This window comes from Capronia coronata, assembly GCF_000585585.1.
Source record: "Capronia coronata CBS 617.96 chromosome Unknown acBCG-supercont1.7, whole genome shotgun sequence".
Classification (NCBI taxonomy): Eukaryota; Fungi; Ascomycota; class Eurotiomycetes; order Chaetothyriales; family Herpotrichiellaceae; genus Capronia; species Capronia coronata.
Genome location: NW_006912899.1, coordinates 1,179,508 through 1,196,968, shown reverse-complemented (window position 1 = coordinate 1,196,968; position 17,461 = coordinate 1,179,508). Strand labels below are relative to the sequence as shown.

Below are 17,461 nucleotides of genomic sequence, written 5' to 3'. Positions count from 1 at the left end.
CCATCCACCTTGCATTTGGGTCGGGATCCGAACAATTCGAGTGGCTGGAATCTATTTATTTTCATCGTGACAAGTCTAGGTCTAGACTGATGCTTTCCAGAAACGAGCCTAAGCATCCAAATATATGTTTTGGCTCCCTGCGGTTCCCCGGGCCCTGGTGATGGTAGGCTGACTAGCGCGGCTACTTGGACTCCTAAGAGGCTGACACCGACCACTTGAAACTAAAAGCTGCCGGGCGCGGAAACGGCGGAGGGGAACTCGAAGTCCCATCAGAACAGGAGCGAGGTTCAGCGAACCACTGCATGTTAGGGAGGGGCTGGGAGAGTCGAGGTCTTGGTGTTCTTAGACCGGCTTATGGACTGACGAGACTTTGCTTGTGGTGCGGTCTTGAGGTGTCGATAAGATCAGAGATGATTCGTGATCCGTCGAAGGGGGTGTGCGGTGACAAGGAGCAAGGTTCCAATACTGTTTAGCAGGGAGGCATGGATGGATGAGAAAGTCTCGTAGTCCTGAGCGAGCGGTGGAGGGAGTAGTATCCGTACCTGTGCTGTGGAAGGAAGGACACTCCAAGCCTGAGGTGAGGGGCAAGCGGCTGCCTGCCATCGTCGCTTCCACAACGACGACAACAATAGCACTGCATATCCGTTCTCGACCGCCAGTGTGTCTAGTCTGCTTCTGACTCGAGTCGCCCGTCCATCATTCCTACCCAAACCTCAAAGCCGCCTACGGCCTCATGTCAGTGCCAACCTCATTCCCTCTTTTGCGAACGGCGCTTCAAATTTTGGGCTTCAATTCCCTAATGACGAGCAATGAGAACCAAATCCGCATCCCACCGGATGCATGTTGCCTGATGACCTGCCATCTGCTACGAATCATCCTCCTGCATTCCTGCCTGCCCGCGTGCAAGTTGGCCAGCTGCAGACCTTCGCATCTGTAGCCTGCCTCCTTCTCTTGATGGGGAACAATCCTCTCGACCGGGGCTTCTACCGCCCGTTGAACCCTGCAGAATGTCTGATAGACATAGTCTCCGCTAACAAGAGCCTCCACGGGCAAGAGCATTAAGACGAATCCCGTCAACCATTCTTGGGTCGACGAATCAGACGTTATGGTGCAATGGATTCTCTGTCGCAACAACAACTAATAGAACCTGTATCATGGCATCCCCGGGTCTACACGACTGGTTCTATCAATAAGGCAGCCATTCTAGTCATGATTGAAACACGTATGCTTGTGGAATAGGCTCCTGAAACTTGCGAAAATCGGTCGGGTTAAGCCAGCATCGTTGCCAGAAGGACCATTTCCTCTATCAACCCCACGCTACACCGGTACCGTCTTCTCATCTCTTGGTTTGATTCTGGGTACTGATGTGGTGCTGGAACATGGTCCGTCAACTTCATTCTCCACGACCATTAGCGGCAAAGATTTTCGGTAAGATGGCTGAAATGCTGCAAAGACCAGGCCTCGAACAGATAAGGTGATTCTAGTTAGCTTCATTGCAATCAGCTCGGTCATTGGGCGAGCAGCGGCCGCTGGGAGTCTTCATCCACCTCTATAGAAACATCGTTCTGGCCACGATAAAGCAGGTAATGCTGCACGATAAAGATAACGTCAAAGGCGATGCTGATATTGGACAGCCCCAGCTTAAGGGGGTTTCCGGTGATACCACTCCAGTCAGCTTGCAGACTGGCATCAATGACCAGCTGCAATAGTGACAGAACGCCACCGGTGAAATCGAAAAGGATCTGCATGATACTCCATCCCTGAGTCGATTTGCGCTTGTAGTTGACCCAGGCCTGTGGAATGTACTTGACGAAGGTGCAAATGAGCTTGACATAGCCCAATGTATACACCTGGTACTCTGTTAGCAATGCCGGAGACAAGTTATGGCTGTATATGCTGTATATTTCCGTTTCCCTTACCACATCAATCCAGGCCCAATCTAATGGGTCTTGCTGTTGCCAACCTGAGCGACAGAACACCACCATAACGACAACGGCAATGGCGACAATGCTTCCCCAGACAATTCCTAACACGGGTCTGCTGGCGCGCTGATGGGAAGACACTTTAAAATACCAAGGCCACCGGTAGAATTGTGAATAGATCAAGATTACCATGATGACTGCATGCACTCCGAAGGCCAAATCGTTGAGTTGTACAGTGGGCTTTGGGGAGGCCGGATGCCTCGCGGCATATTGCGCCCGGACGGTCGGTGAACATAGGAAACAGCAGGTCGATATCGTGTAGCAGACGAATCCTAGCACATTCAGTGTGGGAAAATCGATGGCCAGGCCTAGAGTCGAGCGACGCCGCCAGTTCATCCAGGGTTGTGGGTAGAACGAAGCACTCCAGGATATCGTGCTGTGCACAACCATCAGCCTTCGACAAGGTCAAACACAAACTGGCATCACTCGTAGACGTACTAGATCCATCCCAGGAGCCTAACAAAGCACGTGAAGCGTTAGTGAGTTCATCGTGATGGATGCGCTTACGCTGCTCTTCGCGAAAGCATGGCGTCGTACCTTGAAAGGGTTTCGAGATGGCGCGCCGTTTGTTCGTTGTCAATCATCATTTGAAACGATGACGTTCGAGGATGGACGGCGGTAGCATCTGTTTCAAGAGAATATATACCTGGTATCTTTCAACAGGGCCAGCAACCCGGTATGTAACTTGATCCGAGAAGACAAATGTACTTCGTCACACGCACTGCGATGTCGGCAGCAGGAATACCCATTGGATACTGTGGAGCACAACTAGTCGTGCGTAGTGCTACCGTGATCCGCCGTATCCTGTCGCCCTTCACAACGAGACCTTGGCGGCTATCCACCGGGACTTGCAAACAAGTTGGCCGGGATCGTGACATCGAACTCACTGCGTGCAACGAAAGCATTGACACTTCACGGACATTGATCGAGCATCAAGTCTGCCTCATGGACATGCGAAGTGGCTCCATAATATATCAAACTGTTGCTCTGTGTCATCATAGAAGACAACAAGACTTGCGATATCGCTCACGCAACTCCATACAGACGTCTTCCCAAACAAGCCTGTATCCCCGCTTCGGACCGAGTAAACAAGCACCCGCTCAGACCCGATTGCGACCAGACACCATCCTCCACGAAAGAGCATAACGCCAAACTTCCTCACCTCGAGCTGTCAAGATACGAAGGCTCTATCGCTGCATGGTCCCTACTCTCCGAGGATAGGAGGTTGGCCTCCAGCAAGATCCATCGTAAACCGTTGCCGTCAACGGCGCACTCAGCCATGTCGCCCTCACCACAGCTCGCACCACCTGGCAGCAGCTCCTATGACTCGAGCACTATGCATGTGGGCGACGGGACGTGGGATGCAGGCCGAGACACCTTCCTGTTACCGAATCTTGTCGGATTGAACTTTGCGACGACAAGATATAATGGTAGGGGCACAAATACCCATTGAGGTTCTCCACTGACAATCACAGGCATGGGGAACCGCTTTTTCACGATGACCGGGTACCACTCTCTGGTCAAAGCGCACGGGATCATAGCCGCAGTCACATTCCTCGGAGCGGTGCCCCTTGCGATATTCCTCATGCGATTTTACGGTCGACAACCACGTCTAGCGCTACGATTGCACATATGGCTCCAAATCCTCACCCTTCTCCTGAGCACGGTGGTGTTTATCTTGGGGTTTATGGCTGTTGGTCCAAACAGAAGCTTGACAAACCCACATCATGGCATAGGTGTCGCCATTTACGTTTTGATATGGGTCCAAGTTATCGGAGGATATCTTCTCCACAGAAAGGAAAAGAGAAAGAAGCGGATGCACATTCCAGTCAGAGCCATGTTGCACCATTGGCTCGGGCGGGCGATCGCTTTACTGGCTATTGCGCAAATAGCGCTCGGCCTGACACTATACGGTTCCCCGCTATATCTCTTTGTTCTTTATGCACTGTTCGTCTTCGCGTTACTTGTTTTATATTTTATTTTACAGTGGCTGGCTGAACGGCGAAGGGCGCAATATGGGGCTGGCGGAGGGGGCTATTATAGTGACGAAGTCGTTGCAACGCCTGATAGACACAAGACCTCCGGAGTTGGGAAATTGGCCGCCGCTGGAGCAGCAGGTGCAGCGCTTACGGCATTGTGGAGGAGACGACCCTCGACGAGGCGGGCACATGGGGGAGACGGATTTGGGACCGATGGAAGCAGCGCATCATACATGACGGAGGAAAAGCTCTCTGATGCTCCTCATAAGGGCATTGCACATCGACTTCTGCAGATCGCAGCCATCGGTGGTGCAGTTGCGGCTGTCAAAAAGCTTTTCGGCGGCCGGCATGATCAGAACGATGATTCAGATATTGGCCCATACCGACCGCCTCTCGGAGGCAATCAATCGGTGACAACAACAGACTCTATGTCACGCGTCGAAGAAGGACGACCGCCCCTTCGACCGACCACACCGGGTGGTGCCAGCCCCGGATACGTGCGACCAACTCATCCTTTGGCGCAGCCGCCGTTGACGCCAGGCTCGGGGCACAGACATTCGGGGTCATCCTACTCATACAGTGAATCATATGCATCCGGCTCACCATCGCGGCGTGACAGAAGGTCACATACTTTTCGCGACGCTTTGGCCGCTGGGGGCACTGTTTTCGCCGTCCGACAACTATTCAAGAACCGCCGGCAGCGGAAAGAAGATGTTCGTGCAGAAGCTCTGAGAAGACAAAGGTTGGAACAGGAGAGGATGGACCGCATGAACTCTGCCCATCGGTATACCGGCGACGGAATACCTCCGCCTAGGAGATTACGGCATGACAGACCAGGCAGTCAGTCCGCATCTGACCTCTCAAGTGCGCTAAATAGTCGACCGGGGACAGGAGGTTTGACAATGGCGGGCGTCGGTGTAGCAGCAGCAAGCGCACTTGCAGACAGAGACAGGATCAGACCCGTGGGACAGGACCCTGCAATCGTCACACCGGGTCCGCCGACCTCTGCACCGGCAGATATCCCTCCAGTGCCTCCTCCTCATATGGATACCTCAGGGAGCGAACTATATACGACAGGATCGGGACACCAGCGGCATAGACACCATCTACGTGACGAAGTAGCTGCCGGTCTTACCGGTGCATCTGGAGGAGCAATGGCCGCGGATCACAGACGGAGACGTCATAGCGGTAGGAACACCGACTCAATGGAGTCACCGCCGGTGAGCCTGAAGCTCAAGATGCACAATGATGGCCGACACGTTACGTTACGGAGGTTGACAGAGGAAGAGGCCGCCGCGCAGCGAGAAGAGAGACGCAGACAGCGGCAGGCTTCGGCCGCAGCGAGACGACGCGCTTCCAGCTTCAGTGGTAGTGATAGTGACATGCTGGGCGGAGCAGACTCCGGCGCGGACCGACGTTGGAGACGCACCGAAGCCCTAGAGGCTGAACAGGCAGCGCAGAATGCAGCGCCTGTAGCAGGGTCTTCGGGACTACCTCATGGCCACCCTTCACAGGCCATTCCAGGTGGCCCAAGCATGACGGCACCCGCATATCCTGCACCTCCCCCTCCAGGAACTCAGGCCATCGATCCCCACACAGGGGCGACATATCATGTTCCCATTCCACCGCCGATCCCAGCCTCAGCCAGCAATCTCGGGCCTTCAGGAAGCATTACCTCGCCTGGCACAGAGACCAGCGGGGCCACGGAGTACGCGAACAATCGACGGCGGAGGAGAGCGGAACGAGCGCAAGCCCGGCTAGCTAGGGAAGGCCGGGGCGCTAACACGGTTGAATTCAGTTAAATTGATTTCTCCCTGTATGGTCACGATATGATGTCTTTTTCGGCGTTTTGTGGCCTGTCATCCTGGTCGGTGTTCAGGACATAGGATTGCATAGCGTGGGGATTACGCAAACAACGCTTGAGCTTTTGCTATTTGTGTGGCAGCGAATATCGGCTTATCGCCTTCCAAAATGACAACCGTGCTTCGGGTTACAAAAGGGTTGCAATGACTCTGATGTGATAGCTCTGTTGGGCGTTTGTCCATGTACAGAAGCGGAGCTTGCCTTGAACACTTAAGAAGCATCACAACACACAGGCTCACGGGCAATGAACATGGATACTGATCCTGGAGTGTGTACTGACATGGTTACGGGCAGCGGCGATGAAACAGAGCGAGGAGTACAAACCAGACACCAGCAAAAGCAGCCCTTCGCGCAAATATGACCAGCTTTGACTTTATTGGAATTGGTACAGTCCTCGCATTTACTTCCGGCACCTTCGCAAAACTTCCATGCTTTCACGACAAACTCGAGAATGATTGTGATGATATGAGGGAAAAGTCAGAAGAACATTGGCTGCAGCAAAATGAAACCGTCGTCTTTCTGTGGAGAGTGGGCGAAGAGCCAATGGATGGTTGTACAACACTCCGGTTCGAAGGGAAAGCGGTTCACACCGCGTATCGATCTGGATTGAAGCCGATAATGAATCCCGCGCTGTGTGCGTGTTGTCTGTGAAGACGTGAAACCAACTCATGATGTGATGCAAGCCTCGAATTACAGGCCAATATTGGGATCGAAACAGATACCTCGTGGAGATAGATACCCCTTGTTTTGAATGTCCGGAAAGAATATTGATTGTTCAATTGCTGAGCACAAGCATCGTTCCTCCATTCCAGCCCTGGCATAACAATACCAAATGTAGTCTCGGTGTCAAGGCATGAATCCTCTGTCTATATTGCGGGCAATCTAGTCATTTGGCTGGAACCATCAATTTTAAACTAAAGCTCGAATATCGACGTCTGTGCTCTGTAAAGCTGTATGTATGCTCTCCGTCTCCGGCCCCTACCAAGCCTATGTGCCCAACTCTCGCTATCATCGGCATTCGAAGACATGGATGGACCGAACCGGACCCGTATCAACGTAGCTTTTATCCAGCTAGGAGCGAGATCTCTTCGACGCACAAATCTGACAAAAAGAGGCACTCTTGGATATCCAGGCGCCGGATGAGTTTTCGGGGGTCACGGCCATCGCATGGCCATCCTCCTCTACCTGCATGTCTGAGGCACAAAGAACACAAGAGACGGTTCTTAGCTGGCAGTGTATCGTCCACTGACCAACTTTAGATGCGTCGGGATGACCTCCCATCTCTTCTCCTCCGCGCTGCCTCGGGCGCTGCTGTCCCCGATATCATCGGCGAACGGATCGGTGTCGGTGTCTTTATCTTTGCTGTCTCCACCGGCGACCAGCTTCTCGACGCCGATCTCGCTCGCTGTCCGGCCTGGAATCTCGAATTTCAATTCGACACTGCCCTTCTTAGGCATGCCGCCCTGTGTGATGAATCTGACCAACAGCCTCTCTTGTCCAGGTTTGACAGTGAGCTCATTGAACCGCCATACCACCGCCGACAACTTGCGACGGAACGTGGCGCCTTGCGTTGGTGCCATCATTGCCGAAGCCGCTTTGCCGGTCCCTTCTCCCGAAGTATCCAGGTGGACACTGATAGTCACATTCTTGAGGCTCAACGGCTCGCTGCCGAAGACCGGGTTGAGACTGTACAGAACAATGACACTGACCTGACCTTCGACGATCTGCCAGGCTGGCGTTACTAGTACAGGGCTGTATCGTCCAAGATTGCTCTCGTCGATGTGCAGCTGATATTTCAGGCCAATCATGGGGGTTGGTCTCCGAATCGGTTGTGTCGTCAAAGTGTATGAACCGGCTTGTTCCTCTGCCATGGACTCCCCAGTGGATTTGACTTGGGTCAGGAAGATGGGATTCGCAGCGATTTTGTCTAGCCGTTCAAAATGCAGTAGTCGCACGATCTCGTGGTCACTGTCGGAAGACGCTGAACCGTTGTAGGCAAAAGCCACCTCTCCGAGCACAAAAGATTTGGTGATGCCAGTTTCGGTGAACCACGAATGCACTGTTTCGACGACTGAGGCGTTAAGGCCCGGTTCATGGAGGTCGACGTGTTGACTTGGACCAACAAGACTTCGAGAAGAATGGATGGATGTCGTATCAGAGCCCAGGCCATGATCTTCATGCACAATGCCTGGGGCTAGTGGTCGTTGTATGGGCGAGGCAAGCACATTATCACTCGAACCCGACCCGGCTGGAATAGAGACTGCTGGACGCGGCCGCGGAGCAGAAGCCGATGCTCCAAAAGGTTCCGCCTGACTCGGGACATACATGGTGTTTCTAACATCTCGCCGCCCTCTCGTACTTCCTTGGACCCGATTAAGGCCCGAGTTTTGCGCTTGAGTCCGTAGCTGGTTGGCCATGTTATTCATGGCGAGCTGGGCTTCGCTCTCGTCTTCCTGTATTGGCTTGTCGCGGATCATGAAATTCCGTGACGACTCGTCAGCAGCAGCGCCTGCAAAAGGAGACTCCGGTGCTGCACTGCTTGGGGAGCGTGGCTGTTCTCCCCAGGAATGGAATGGCGGGGCTTGTGTCTGCGATGAACCCCCTGTATCGAGCAAAGCAGGCTGAGTGGGAGCAAGTTCCGCATTCGACTCCAGAGGGGCTTGGGATGCTGTGACACCGTTCGGAATGGCAAGAGGAGCCTCCCGCTCCGTCGGCGTCGGGAACGCATGATGCCTATCATGCGATATAGAAGATGTCGGTCGGTCATCTCGCGATATGCTTGGGATCAGATCCTCTCCGGTCTCCTCCAAATCTTGGAAGCTCCGAGAAGAATCACCCCGTCTGAAGGGAGCAAAGGACCTGGTCCGTCGCTTTTCCTCTGTCGAATGCGACTGGGGAGGCGCTGGAGGCACCACGCTCTTTCTTCTACCCATGACTGTGCCCAGACGCTTGAGACCGCCCAGTCTATGCTTTTCTTTGTGGGGTGTTTCAGGCACTGTCCGACTGTTAGCTCTGTGAGATGTGATTCCAGACCAACTTACGAGGGGTCAATGTATCCTGGCCGGCAGCGGAGTTTGAACGCTGGGTGTGTCTGTCGTCCGCATGTCGGGGCGGAGGTGGAGTTGGTGGAACCCGATTTTGAGAACTGGCAGGTCTTGCACTTGCTGTTGCCGAGCTGTGTCTTCTCAAAGCACGTCCTTCACTGTTCTTCGCCGCAAAGGTCTTGATCTCGTCGGCAGTCTCGATGTTGAGGAGCGCATTCAGGCAGGACTCCGCACTAAGTCTGTTCTTTTCAATCGCGTCCACCTCATGGGTCTGAAACTGTGTGAGTACGTCCCTCAGGTGGTTGATTCTCGTCTCATCCAGCGCCTGAAGCTGCTCGAAAACGTAGGGCGCCTGAGTCTCCCATTGACGCGCCGCATCCTCAGCCGCGGACGATGCATTGTCAGCCCTCCTGCCACCCTTTGAGGCCTTTTTCTGGGCATTAACCAGCTCTTTGGCGATTGCGTTCAGATTCCCCTGGGTTGAGACAAGAGCCTGCATTTCTCGGTTTCGGGAGGCGAAATTTCTCAGAGGATTCTCGACATCACTTTCGATCTTGGCCGCAAGAGTCTCATGCGACGCAGCGAGGTTTTCGGTACCGGAAACAATGCGCTGCCATGGCATCTGGAAAATCCTGGGACCTATGAGTTACGAGTTCACAGTCTAGAAGGGTTGGCCTTACCCAAGGGTGGTTGCTCCAACTTGTTGTGGCCTACGCGCAAGCTTCCGTAATCCTGCGACATATGCTTCTTCGACCTTGCGCCGTTCCTAGTACAACTTCAGTGGTTGCTATTGTTAACTTTAATAGAAGAAACTGACGTAGAGCCAGTCGGCGATATCGTCATTGATCTTTGAGATGACGGCGACGCGATCGTTGAGGACTGTTATGGCTTGCTCTGGTTGCAGCGAAGCCTGGCGCAATTGAAAGTCAGATGAAAGTTCCGGAGTGTGCGGATGGTAGGAAGACAGACCAGAAGAGTTGGATACTCTGTTCGTGAGAGCTCCATGCTCGACGTTGCCCAGATGTCACCCAAGCATAAACAATAGCGGATAAGACTGTTAAGAGAGGGTGTGACAAAGTTGCATAACGGAACTTGCGTCGCAAACAATTGAGGATGCGTCGAGTCGGGTGTTGCTCGTGGAGTAGCTACCGGCCCAGGCCGGGCATTTGATTACCTAATAATACGGTAGTGCAGAAGATATAATATATAGGGATTTCACGGTGGAGTACATGAAACGGATATGCAGTATAGTCTCAGCATGCAGTTCCGTTGTTCTGCTCACCATCTAGATCTCGTTGAGGTGCAATATTGTCTCTTGCTATTTGTTCGGTGCTATAGTCTAGACATTAGGAGTCAATGGCGATTGGCATTGCACACCCTGTCACATAACAACGTACTGATTTCTGCACGACCTAGACTGACCAACTTGAGGCTATGTGTTCACCAGGATGTCCGAATCCATGCTAAGGATTACAGGTTACTGTATTACAGGGCTCGCACATCATTCCACCACCCTCTACAGGATTTGGAGGCAAACAACCCTACTCGTATGTGAAGACACAGACCAGCAAACAGTCATCTGGGACAGCAGATGTGAAGATGCCAGTCAATATCAGCTTTGCTGAGAGACTAGGCAATATAGTGTCATTGTGAGTTATACTAAGAGCCAGCAGAGCTAAGTACGATGCTGACAACAAAGAACGAACGGGTTTGTAAACGCTGGGCAAGAAGCGGATGCGGCTCGCAGGGCAGCCAGAGAGCTTGAGGAGGAGATACTGAATACGGCTTCTTCACCAGTATGACACCTTGTGACTGGACATGGAATTTGGTGTTAACTATCTTAGCACGAGTATCAAAGCAAGCTTGCGCAAGCAATCAGCTCCCTGCAGGGGCCTCCCGCACCAAAGGTCGTGGAACGAACTGAAGAGGCAGAGGAGCCAGAGTTATTCAATACCGAGGGACCAAGATTTGGAGCATATCAATATGCAACATTCCATGCAGATGGCCAGACGTCAACAATATTTAAGGCGCAGGCAAAGGACAGCACGGCAGCAGTGAGGATAGTGGCACTCAAGGTCACATACCCGGCGATGCTAAAACCCCCACATAACTCTGAAAGAGAGGCTCGACTGCTTGTCAAGGCCCATCATGAGCACATCGTCCCACTCTTGGATACTCTGCATGAATCTGGGGGTCGGTTCGTTCTCGTTTTTCCGTTTCTCCGGCAGGATGTAGAGAACCTCCTCCGATCGGGAAGGTTAGACAAATCCCAGGCCAGCATGATCTTCCAGGGACTCCTCAAGGCCTTAGCACATATCCATGCTCTTGGGATGATTCACAGAGATGTCAAACCATCCAATATCCTGCTCAAGACCATGAATGGCCCAGTCTATCTTGCAGATTTTGGAATTGCCTGGTCACCAGAAGACAGAGACTCTGAAGCCGCAGACTCGAAAATCACCGATGTCGGGACAACCTGCTACAGGCCACCTGAATTGCTCTTTGGGGACCGATCATATGACGCGTCGTTGGACATATGGGCAGCAGGCTGCGTTGTTGCGGAGATGGTGCGGGATGGGCATCATCCCATCTTTGATGCAGGGCCGATGGGGAGTGAACTCGGGTTGATCAAGTCCATCTTTACCACACTGGGCACCCCAAATGATCAAGAGTGGCCTTCAGCAAGGAAATACCCTGACTGGGGGAAAATGCGATTCCAGTCATTCCCAGCCAAAGCATGGAAGGATATCCTACCGGGTGCGACGGAGCAGGCGATTGACTTCGTCAGCAAGACAGTATGCTATGAATGCACGCAGAGGTTGACTGCTCAACAGGCACTCGAGCATGATTTCGCAACTCAAAGTGTAAGCAGCTGACAAAATGGGGGCACCGCCGTTGCAAATTTCACACCACCGCAGAATGAGTCTGGGGCATCGCAGAGAGGCGGTGACACTAGCAGAGCAAGCAATGCAAGAAAGGGACACGCTGGCCAAAAGGGTGATACACCACAGGCAAGATCACAGCAATGTCTCCGTGGCAGCAAGCCACAAGTCATGGGGTGGAGAGGTTCGTCTGCACCTAGTACAGTCCTCGCCGTGGTTTGATGTCGCGGAGAATGCGGCACGGAGAGGACAGATGGGAGTGCAGTGGTGGCACCCCATGCACACCACGTTGACTGACAATTAATATTTTGTCTGACAAGCTGAATAAAATAAGGTTTGGTGAAGAAATTTTGCATCCTACACAACATAATGCCGAGCATTAAGCCTGACGGAGAATATCCACATAGGCTCAGCCAGGGCATGGGATCAACACAACACCATGAAGTATAGCTGCCAAAGGAGAGCCTACTCTTTCTCTGCTGGCTGCTCACAAAATGGCGAGTCACTCAGGCATACAGCAAGCAGCAGCTCAGGCGTCTTACCCGATCATGCCTCCCGACAAGGTCACTCATGCTCTCACGTACACTCATGCTGGCACTCTTGTACTGGCACTGTTACTAGTACTGCCTGGATTTCTTTGCTACTCAGGCACACTTGCTACTAGCAAAGGCACACTCGCTCTTACAGTGACACTCTTGATCCGGCACTAGCACTCTTGATGCTGGCAATGGCAGTGATGCGGACAGTCTTACCGCTGACAGTCTTGCTGCTGACGGTCTTGCTGCTGGCATTATTGCCGGCAGTGTTGTTGCTGGTAGTCTACTAATCTTGCTGCTGGCAAACTCGCTCCGGCAGTGGCACTCGCACTCTTGCTACTGACACTTGCTGCTGACACTCTTGTACGACATAAAATGTTGGAGATTCAACTGTTCACTTTACAGCATGCAAGAGTCATCATGCCACATCACCCTCAAATACTTGGGACTTCCAAGAGGAGTCATAGATACGATTCAACATCAAGCTCAGCACTCACGATCTCGCGTCTTGAGACAGCAGCTTTTCGAGATTGTCCCTCGCTCTGGCCATCAGCCCTCTCAACCGTTCCGTGGCTTTACTATCGAGAAACTCGACAATGCGCGTGATCCGGCGTCCCGTCTCGTCCATGGTCAACATGAACACATACTCGCCACGATAGTTCCACTCGTCCGCAGACAGTCCGTCATCCTTGAGCTTGTCGTGGAACTGTGCCTCGCTGGTCGCCCAGATGGTCACTGCGTTCTGGAATTCTGAGTCGATCATCTCCTTCGCCGTCACCGGGAACCCGGACATGACGTCGCGCAGCCCGGCCAGATGTGACGCAAATGTCGCATTGTCCTTTGGAGCTGGCGGATTGAGTGACGAGGGTGCGAAGATTTGAATGCAGTCGTCGCTGCGGACGGAGAGGTGTTGGCTGGTTGAGAGATCGGCGAATGCTGCTAGGAACGTCCTGGCCGTTTCGATGCGCGGAGATGATGGCGGAAGTGAGAACACAGAGGGTGTCATGGCTGGTCGATTCGAAAATTTGATGAAAGACGAAGGATTGGGATATGAGAAAGATGAAGAACCTAGCAGATATATACCTAGTGGTATTTGTACCCAAATAATCGTGTTGGCGTCGGAGTAATTGTTATCCTGCTTGCACCGCTCTTACAACGTGGCCTGGGCGCTTGACGATGTTAATACGTATTGCGCACCTCTTTGACTTGACAGTCACCTAGCAGAGGCAGAGCCTTGTAGGGGGGTGTAGAAACTAAGTACGTACCTTGTATTGGACATCAACCGAATCATCGTCCGGTGATAATAATAAAGGTCTTATCTCCGTGACATATTCGTGATGCTGCATGTTAACTCCGCACACGGTCAAGCCGTACGAGCAGAGCAGACTTGCTCTGGATCCAAGCAATGAATGAAATGTTATGGCCTCGTCAGTCTGATAATGAGCGTCGTCTCCAACACTCGACGACTGACGTCCTGGGCCGCCGCCGATTCACGTTGCGCGGATGATAAGCAACCAGATCGAATGGAACAATGAAAACATCCACTGGACAGGTGCAGCGACTCCTTAAAACATTACCAATCGTGAAGAGGCGATTCGTCTGCACTCACAATACAAGACAGGACCTCTCGCAACCTTTCATACCCTTCGAAGAAGAGCAGCTCCCGTGGTACCACCCAGAATAGTTCTACCCTGTGCGCATTGGAGAGATATTCAACCTCAAATACAAAGTACTGGGCAAGCTCGGATACGGTGCCCATTCCACAGTATGGCTTTGCCGAAACATAGAGTAGGCAATCCTTGCTTACTCCAAACGTCGCTCACACCTTGATAGAGATACGAGCTTCGTCGCTGTCAAGGTGTGCACTCGAGAAGTCGCTGAGCTCGCATACCCTCACCGAGAGCTTCAATTCTACGAGCACGTCAGCCCTCTCAACTCGCAACATGTTGGTCAGATGTATATCCGGAGCCTTTTGGAGACTTTTCATCTTGACGGTCCCTCAGGTCAACATCTGTGCTTGGTCCACCCTCCCATGCACATGACCATTCACCAACTCCAGCTCCAAAATCCATCACATCGGCTCACTGAGCAGCTTCTGAAGTGGGTGCTGTTCAATATACTCAGCGCTCTTTCGTTTCTACACGATGAAGCCAAGGTCATACACACAGGTAAGATTCTGTTGCTTTGACACGCTTACATATCGGCTGACAATAGAGAATCAGATATCAATCCATCGAATATCATGTTTACTGTCTCTGATGCATATATACTGTGGGATTTCGAAAGAGCAGAAATGAATGAACCCTCCCCGGTGAAAGTCATCGATGACATCCGGACAATCTATGGTTCTCGCAAGCTGGGTCTTCCCAAAGACGATCTGTGGGGTCAGCCGGTCCTGTGTGAATTCGGAGAATCTCGAATGGGGACCCATCACAGGGGTCTTATTCAACCGGAGCTGTATCGTGTCACAGAAATCTTGTTCGACATGGAATGGGACTCAAGCGTAGACGTCTTGAATGTTGCCGTGCTGGTAAGTATGCATGTGGTTCACAGTATCACTTGACTGCGATTCGCGCTGAAACTGACATTCTAGATATGGGACCTCTTCGAGAAACGACACTTATTCCATGCTGCGGGCGAAAACAATGAGTCCTCAGCAACACATCATATCGCCGAAATGGTTGCATATCTCGGGCTACCATCTCCGGAGTATATTCGGAGAAGCGAAGTCACGAAGAATGTTTTCGATGAACGCCGTAAGTGCTTTTAAGTCTCTGTCAGATTACGGAAGGATCTAAAAATGTATCAGGTTGCTGGAAACGTGCTGGGGAGGTGGACGTGCCGTTGCTATCTCTTGAGCAATCGGAGCAAGCTTTGGATGGTGAAAATAAAGAGCGGTTCCTCAAGTTCATCAGATCGATGCTCAAATGATTACCAGAAGAAAGGACCCGGGCTTCAGAACTCTTGAAAGACCCATGGATGAAGGGCGCCATTTTTTAGATTTTCCGGTACGAGACGACCGTCCGGAGTGATGCATGCATGACTCGATGGCTGGGTGAAGCTGCAATCTCGATCGGACGGCACGTCGAATGGTAAGCAGGAGGTCCGTACGGACCACGGTGCACTCGAAAGGGATCAGACAGAGAGACAGCAGATAATCTGATGCTGTTTCAACGAATCAATCTTCAGAACTCCAATATTCCAATGTGGCAGGTCACTCAATATGTTCTGAAGGAAAACATGGGAACCTCAAAGGCAGGCTCTGCGGCGAAAGAGACGGATAAGTCACGCATGGAGACTCATGGTATGCACGAGACAAGCAGCAAGGTGATGGTAGGCAGTAAGGCCCCTGATCCCCAGGCTATTCGCACTGCTGATTCCTCTGAAGATGGAAATTGGAAAATGGAAAATGGACGAGCACTTGCTTCGCTCCGCCGCAGTTCACGATAAGTGCCTTTCTGTCTTCCTATTGCACACCAACAACTAAATCGCTGCATGGTACAAACCGACAAACCCCCTATGCTTGCCACTATACAGTCTGCTGCTGATGTCTGACTCTCGCTCTCACTGTCTCTGTCCCCACTGTTTCCCGCATTCCGGATGGAGTGAAGTGCAAAGTAACTTCTAGGTATCTTATCTTCATGACCACAAGACAGACCATACTAGTAGGCCATCACGGCTGACGTTGCATTCCCAGGGGGGTCTACACCAGGGTCAAATGCGAGTGACTGAAAGACCTGGACTCAATAGCGCGTGAGTGTGTGCCATCCACGACTTACAGCTCAGAGTCGGCATATGAATTGTGTATGCGTACACCCTTGTCGTTACAGCCAGGCGCTTGCTTAACCGAAACCAGACAGGACAGGAAAGCACACGCACAGCACAGCATGCGAGACGCTTTGAGTCCTAACCGTCCGTGCCGCACCGAGTACGCATGGTAGGTGGGGTCGGCGTGAGCCAACGCGAGACTAAGAAAGCAATAGCGTACGTACCTGTTTTCTCGTTTTCTCGTTTCCTCGTTCCTCGTTTCCCGTTTCTCATTTTCCAGCCCATGAGATGGAATGGGCACTCAAGTTTGACGATACAGACACAGACGCAGACCTATCAACGAACTAGTCCTAACCCCTTGCTTCAAATTTGGGCTGTCTGACGGGCCAGGATTCGGGAATCAGGCAAGGTAAGGACTATCTGATCTATCCGGTCCAACCCTTGCATGCAGTGGGGGTGCTTTGACTGTCCACTCGTTGTCTCGGTTCCCTGGGTCTCGCTTCTGGAACTCTGCCTCTGCTTGCATGCAAGACCGGACTTGTGACGAGACTGACCTGGTTGCCGAAAGGTCGATAAAGAAGAAGCAAGAGAAAAGAAAAAAGAAAAGCTGCAGGACATGAGGCATAGCATGGCGACCATTGATTTGTCCGAAGGTAGACGAAACCCAATGATAATTGCAGTCTCGAACTGTGGACAGGACTCATCATGCAGTGAGTAGCAGCTTCTACTCTGCTCTCCTCTGCCCCGGCAACCACCTGGCTGATTGAAAGACGGAACGATGGAACGGACGCACGAACGAACGAACGAACGGACAAGTCGCTTTGCCACCTCCCCCGATTGTTGGGCGCATATCTAAGGTATGTAGGAGTAGGTATACATGCAAGTCGCATGAGACTATTGATTGCATGGCGCTTGAGGACGTGCTGGCACCGTCGACTCCTCCAACAATCCCAATCCCCATTCGACCTGACAAGTGCCGGGCCAATCTGCTCTTGCAGCCGGCCTTTTCGACGACCACTCACCAAGACCGCAGGGTTGGGGGCACAAGTCGTCTGCGCGGCAAGAGCTTGCTCCGAGGGGAGGAGTATAGCTAGATAGACAGGGACATAGATAGTGAGAGACACGGGGAGAGTCCTACAGACTTTCTATATCTCTATCTATATCTACATCTATGATTCCTCTCCCCTCTCGAGCAATCAACTTCTCTTTCGATTTAATCCACATTTCCTTCTCCCCACGAATCCTAAACCCGACTCAGCTTTTCTCATCAGGCTTGAAGAGGACTGTTAGACGTGCTACTGGTTATTACTATCTTGCAAATCTTCTTTTCCCATCTTACGAACCCACAAACACAAGACTTGAAAAATGGCACCCACTCGTAGCCCAGACAATCTTCCAAGCAACCCA

The 17,461-nt window shown here is 52.1% G+C and overlaps 6 protein-coding genes across 6 annotated transcripts; 3 read left to right on the top strand and 3 right to left on the bottom strand.

Annotated features, from left to right (window-relative positions):
* Positions 1–1,508: 1,508 nt before the first annotated feature.
* Positions 1,509–2,318, bottom strand: A1O1_07988 (uncharacterized protein; the record flags this gene model as incomplete). Its single annotated transcript, XM_007728852.1, has 2 exons — positions 1,509–1,850; positions 1,920–2,318. 2 exons carry the CDS (start codon positions 2,316–2,318, stop codon positions 1,509–1,511), a joined length of 741 nt encoding a protein of 246 aa, XP_007727042.1.
* Positions 2,319–3,261: 943 nt separating this feature from the next.
* Positions 3,262–5,763, top strand: A1O1_07987 (uncharacterized protein; the record flags this gene model as incomplete). Its single annotated transcript, XM_007728851.1, has 2 exons — positions 3,262–3,412; positions 3,458–5,763. 2 exons carry the CDS (start codon positions 3,262–3,264, stop codon positions 5,761–5,763), a joined length of 2,457 nt encoding a protein of 818 aa, XP_007727041.1.
* A 1,284-nt stretch (positions 5,764–7,047) lies between these two features.
* A1O1_07986 (uncharacterized protein) lies at positions 7,048–9,873 on the bottom strand (the record flags this gene model as incomplete). Its single annotated transcript, XM_007728850.1, has 5 exons — positions 7,048–8,819; positions 8,866–9,500; positions 9,549–9,634; positions 9,686–9,778; positions 9,838–9,873. The coding sequence occupies 5 exons, from the start codon at positions 9,871–9,873 to the stop codon at positions 7,048–7,050; spliced, it is 2,622 nt and encodes an 873-aa protein (XP_007727040.1).
* A 594-nt stretch (positions 9,874–10,467) lies between these two features.
* On the top strand, positions 10,468–11,744 carry A1O1_07985 (CMGC protein kinase; the record flags this gene model as incomplete). Its single annotated transcript, XM_007728849.1, has 3 exons — positions 10,468–10,517; positions 10,568–10,664; positions 10,713–11,744. 3 exons carry the CDS (start codon positions 10,468–10,470, stop codon positions 11,742–11,744), a joined length of 1,179 nt encoding a protein of 392 aa, XP_007727039.1.
* Positions 11,745–12,779: 1,035 nt separating this feature from the next.
* Positions 12,780–13,292, bottom strand: A1O1_07984 (uncharacterized protein; the record flags this gene model as incomplete). The annotated part of the gene is made up of 1 exon (XM_007728848.1): positions 12,780–13,292. The coding sequence occupies one exon, from the start codon at positions 13,290–13,292 to the stop codon at positions 12,780–12,782; it is 513 nt and encodes a 170-aa protein (XP_007727038.1).
* Positions 13,293–14,318: 1,026 nt separating this feature from the next.
* On the top strand, positions 14,319–15,217 carry A1O1_07983 (uncharacterized protein; the record flags this gene model as incomplete). The annotated part of the gene is made up of 4 exons (XM_007728847.1): positions 14,319–14,454; positions 14,503–14,816; positions 14,880–15,042; positions 15,096–15,217. 4 exons carry the CDS (start codon positions 14,319–14,321, stop codon positions 15,215–15,217), a joined length of 735 nt encoding a protein of 244 aa, XP_007727037.1.
* Positions 15,218–17,461: the final 2,244 nt, after the last annotated feature.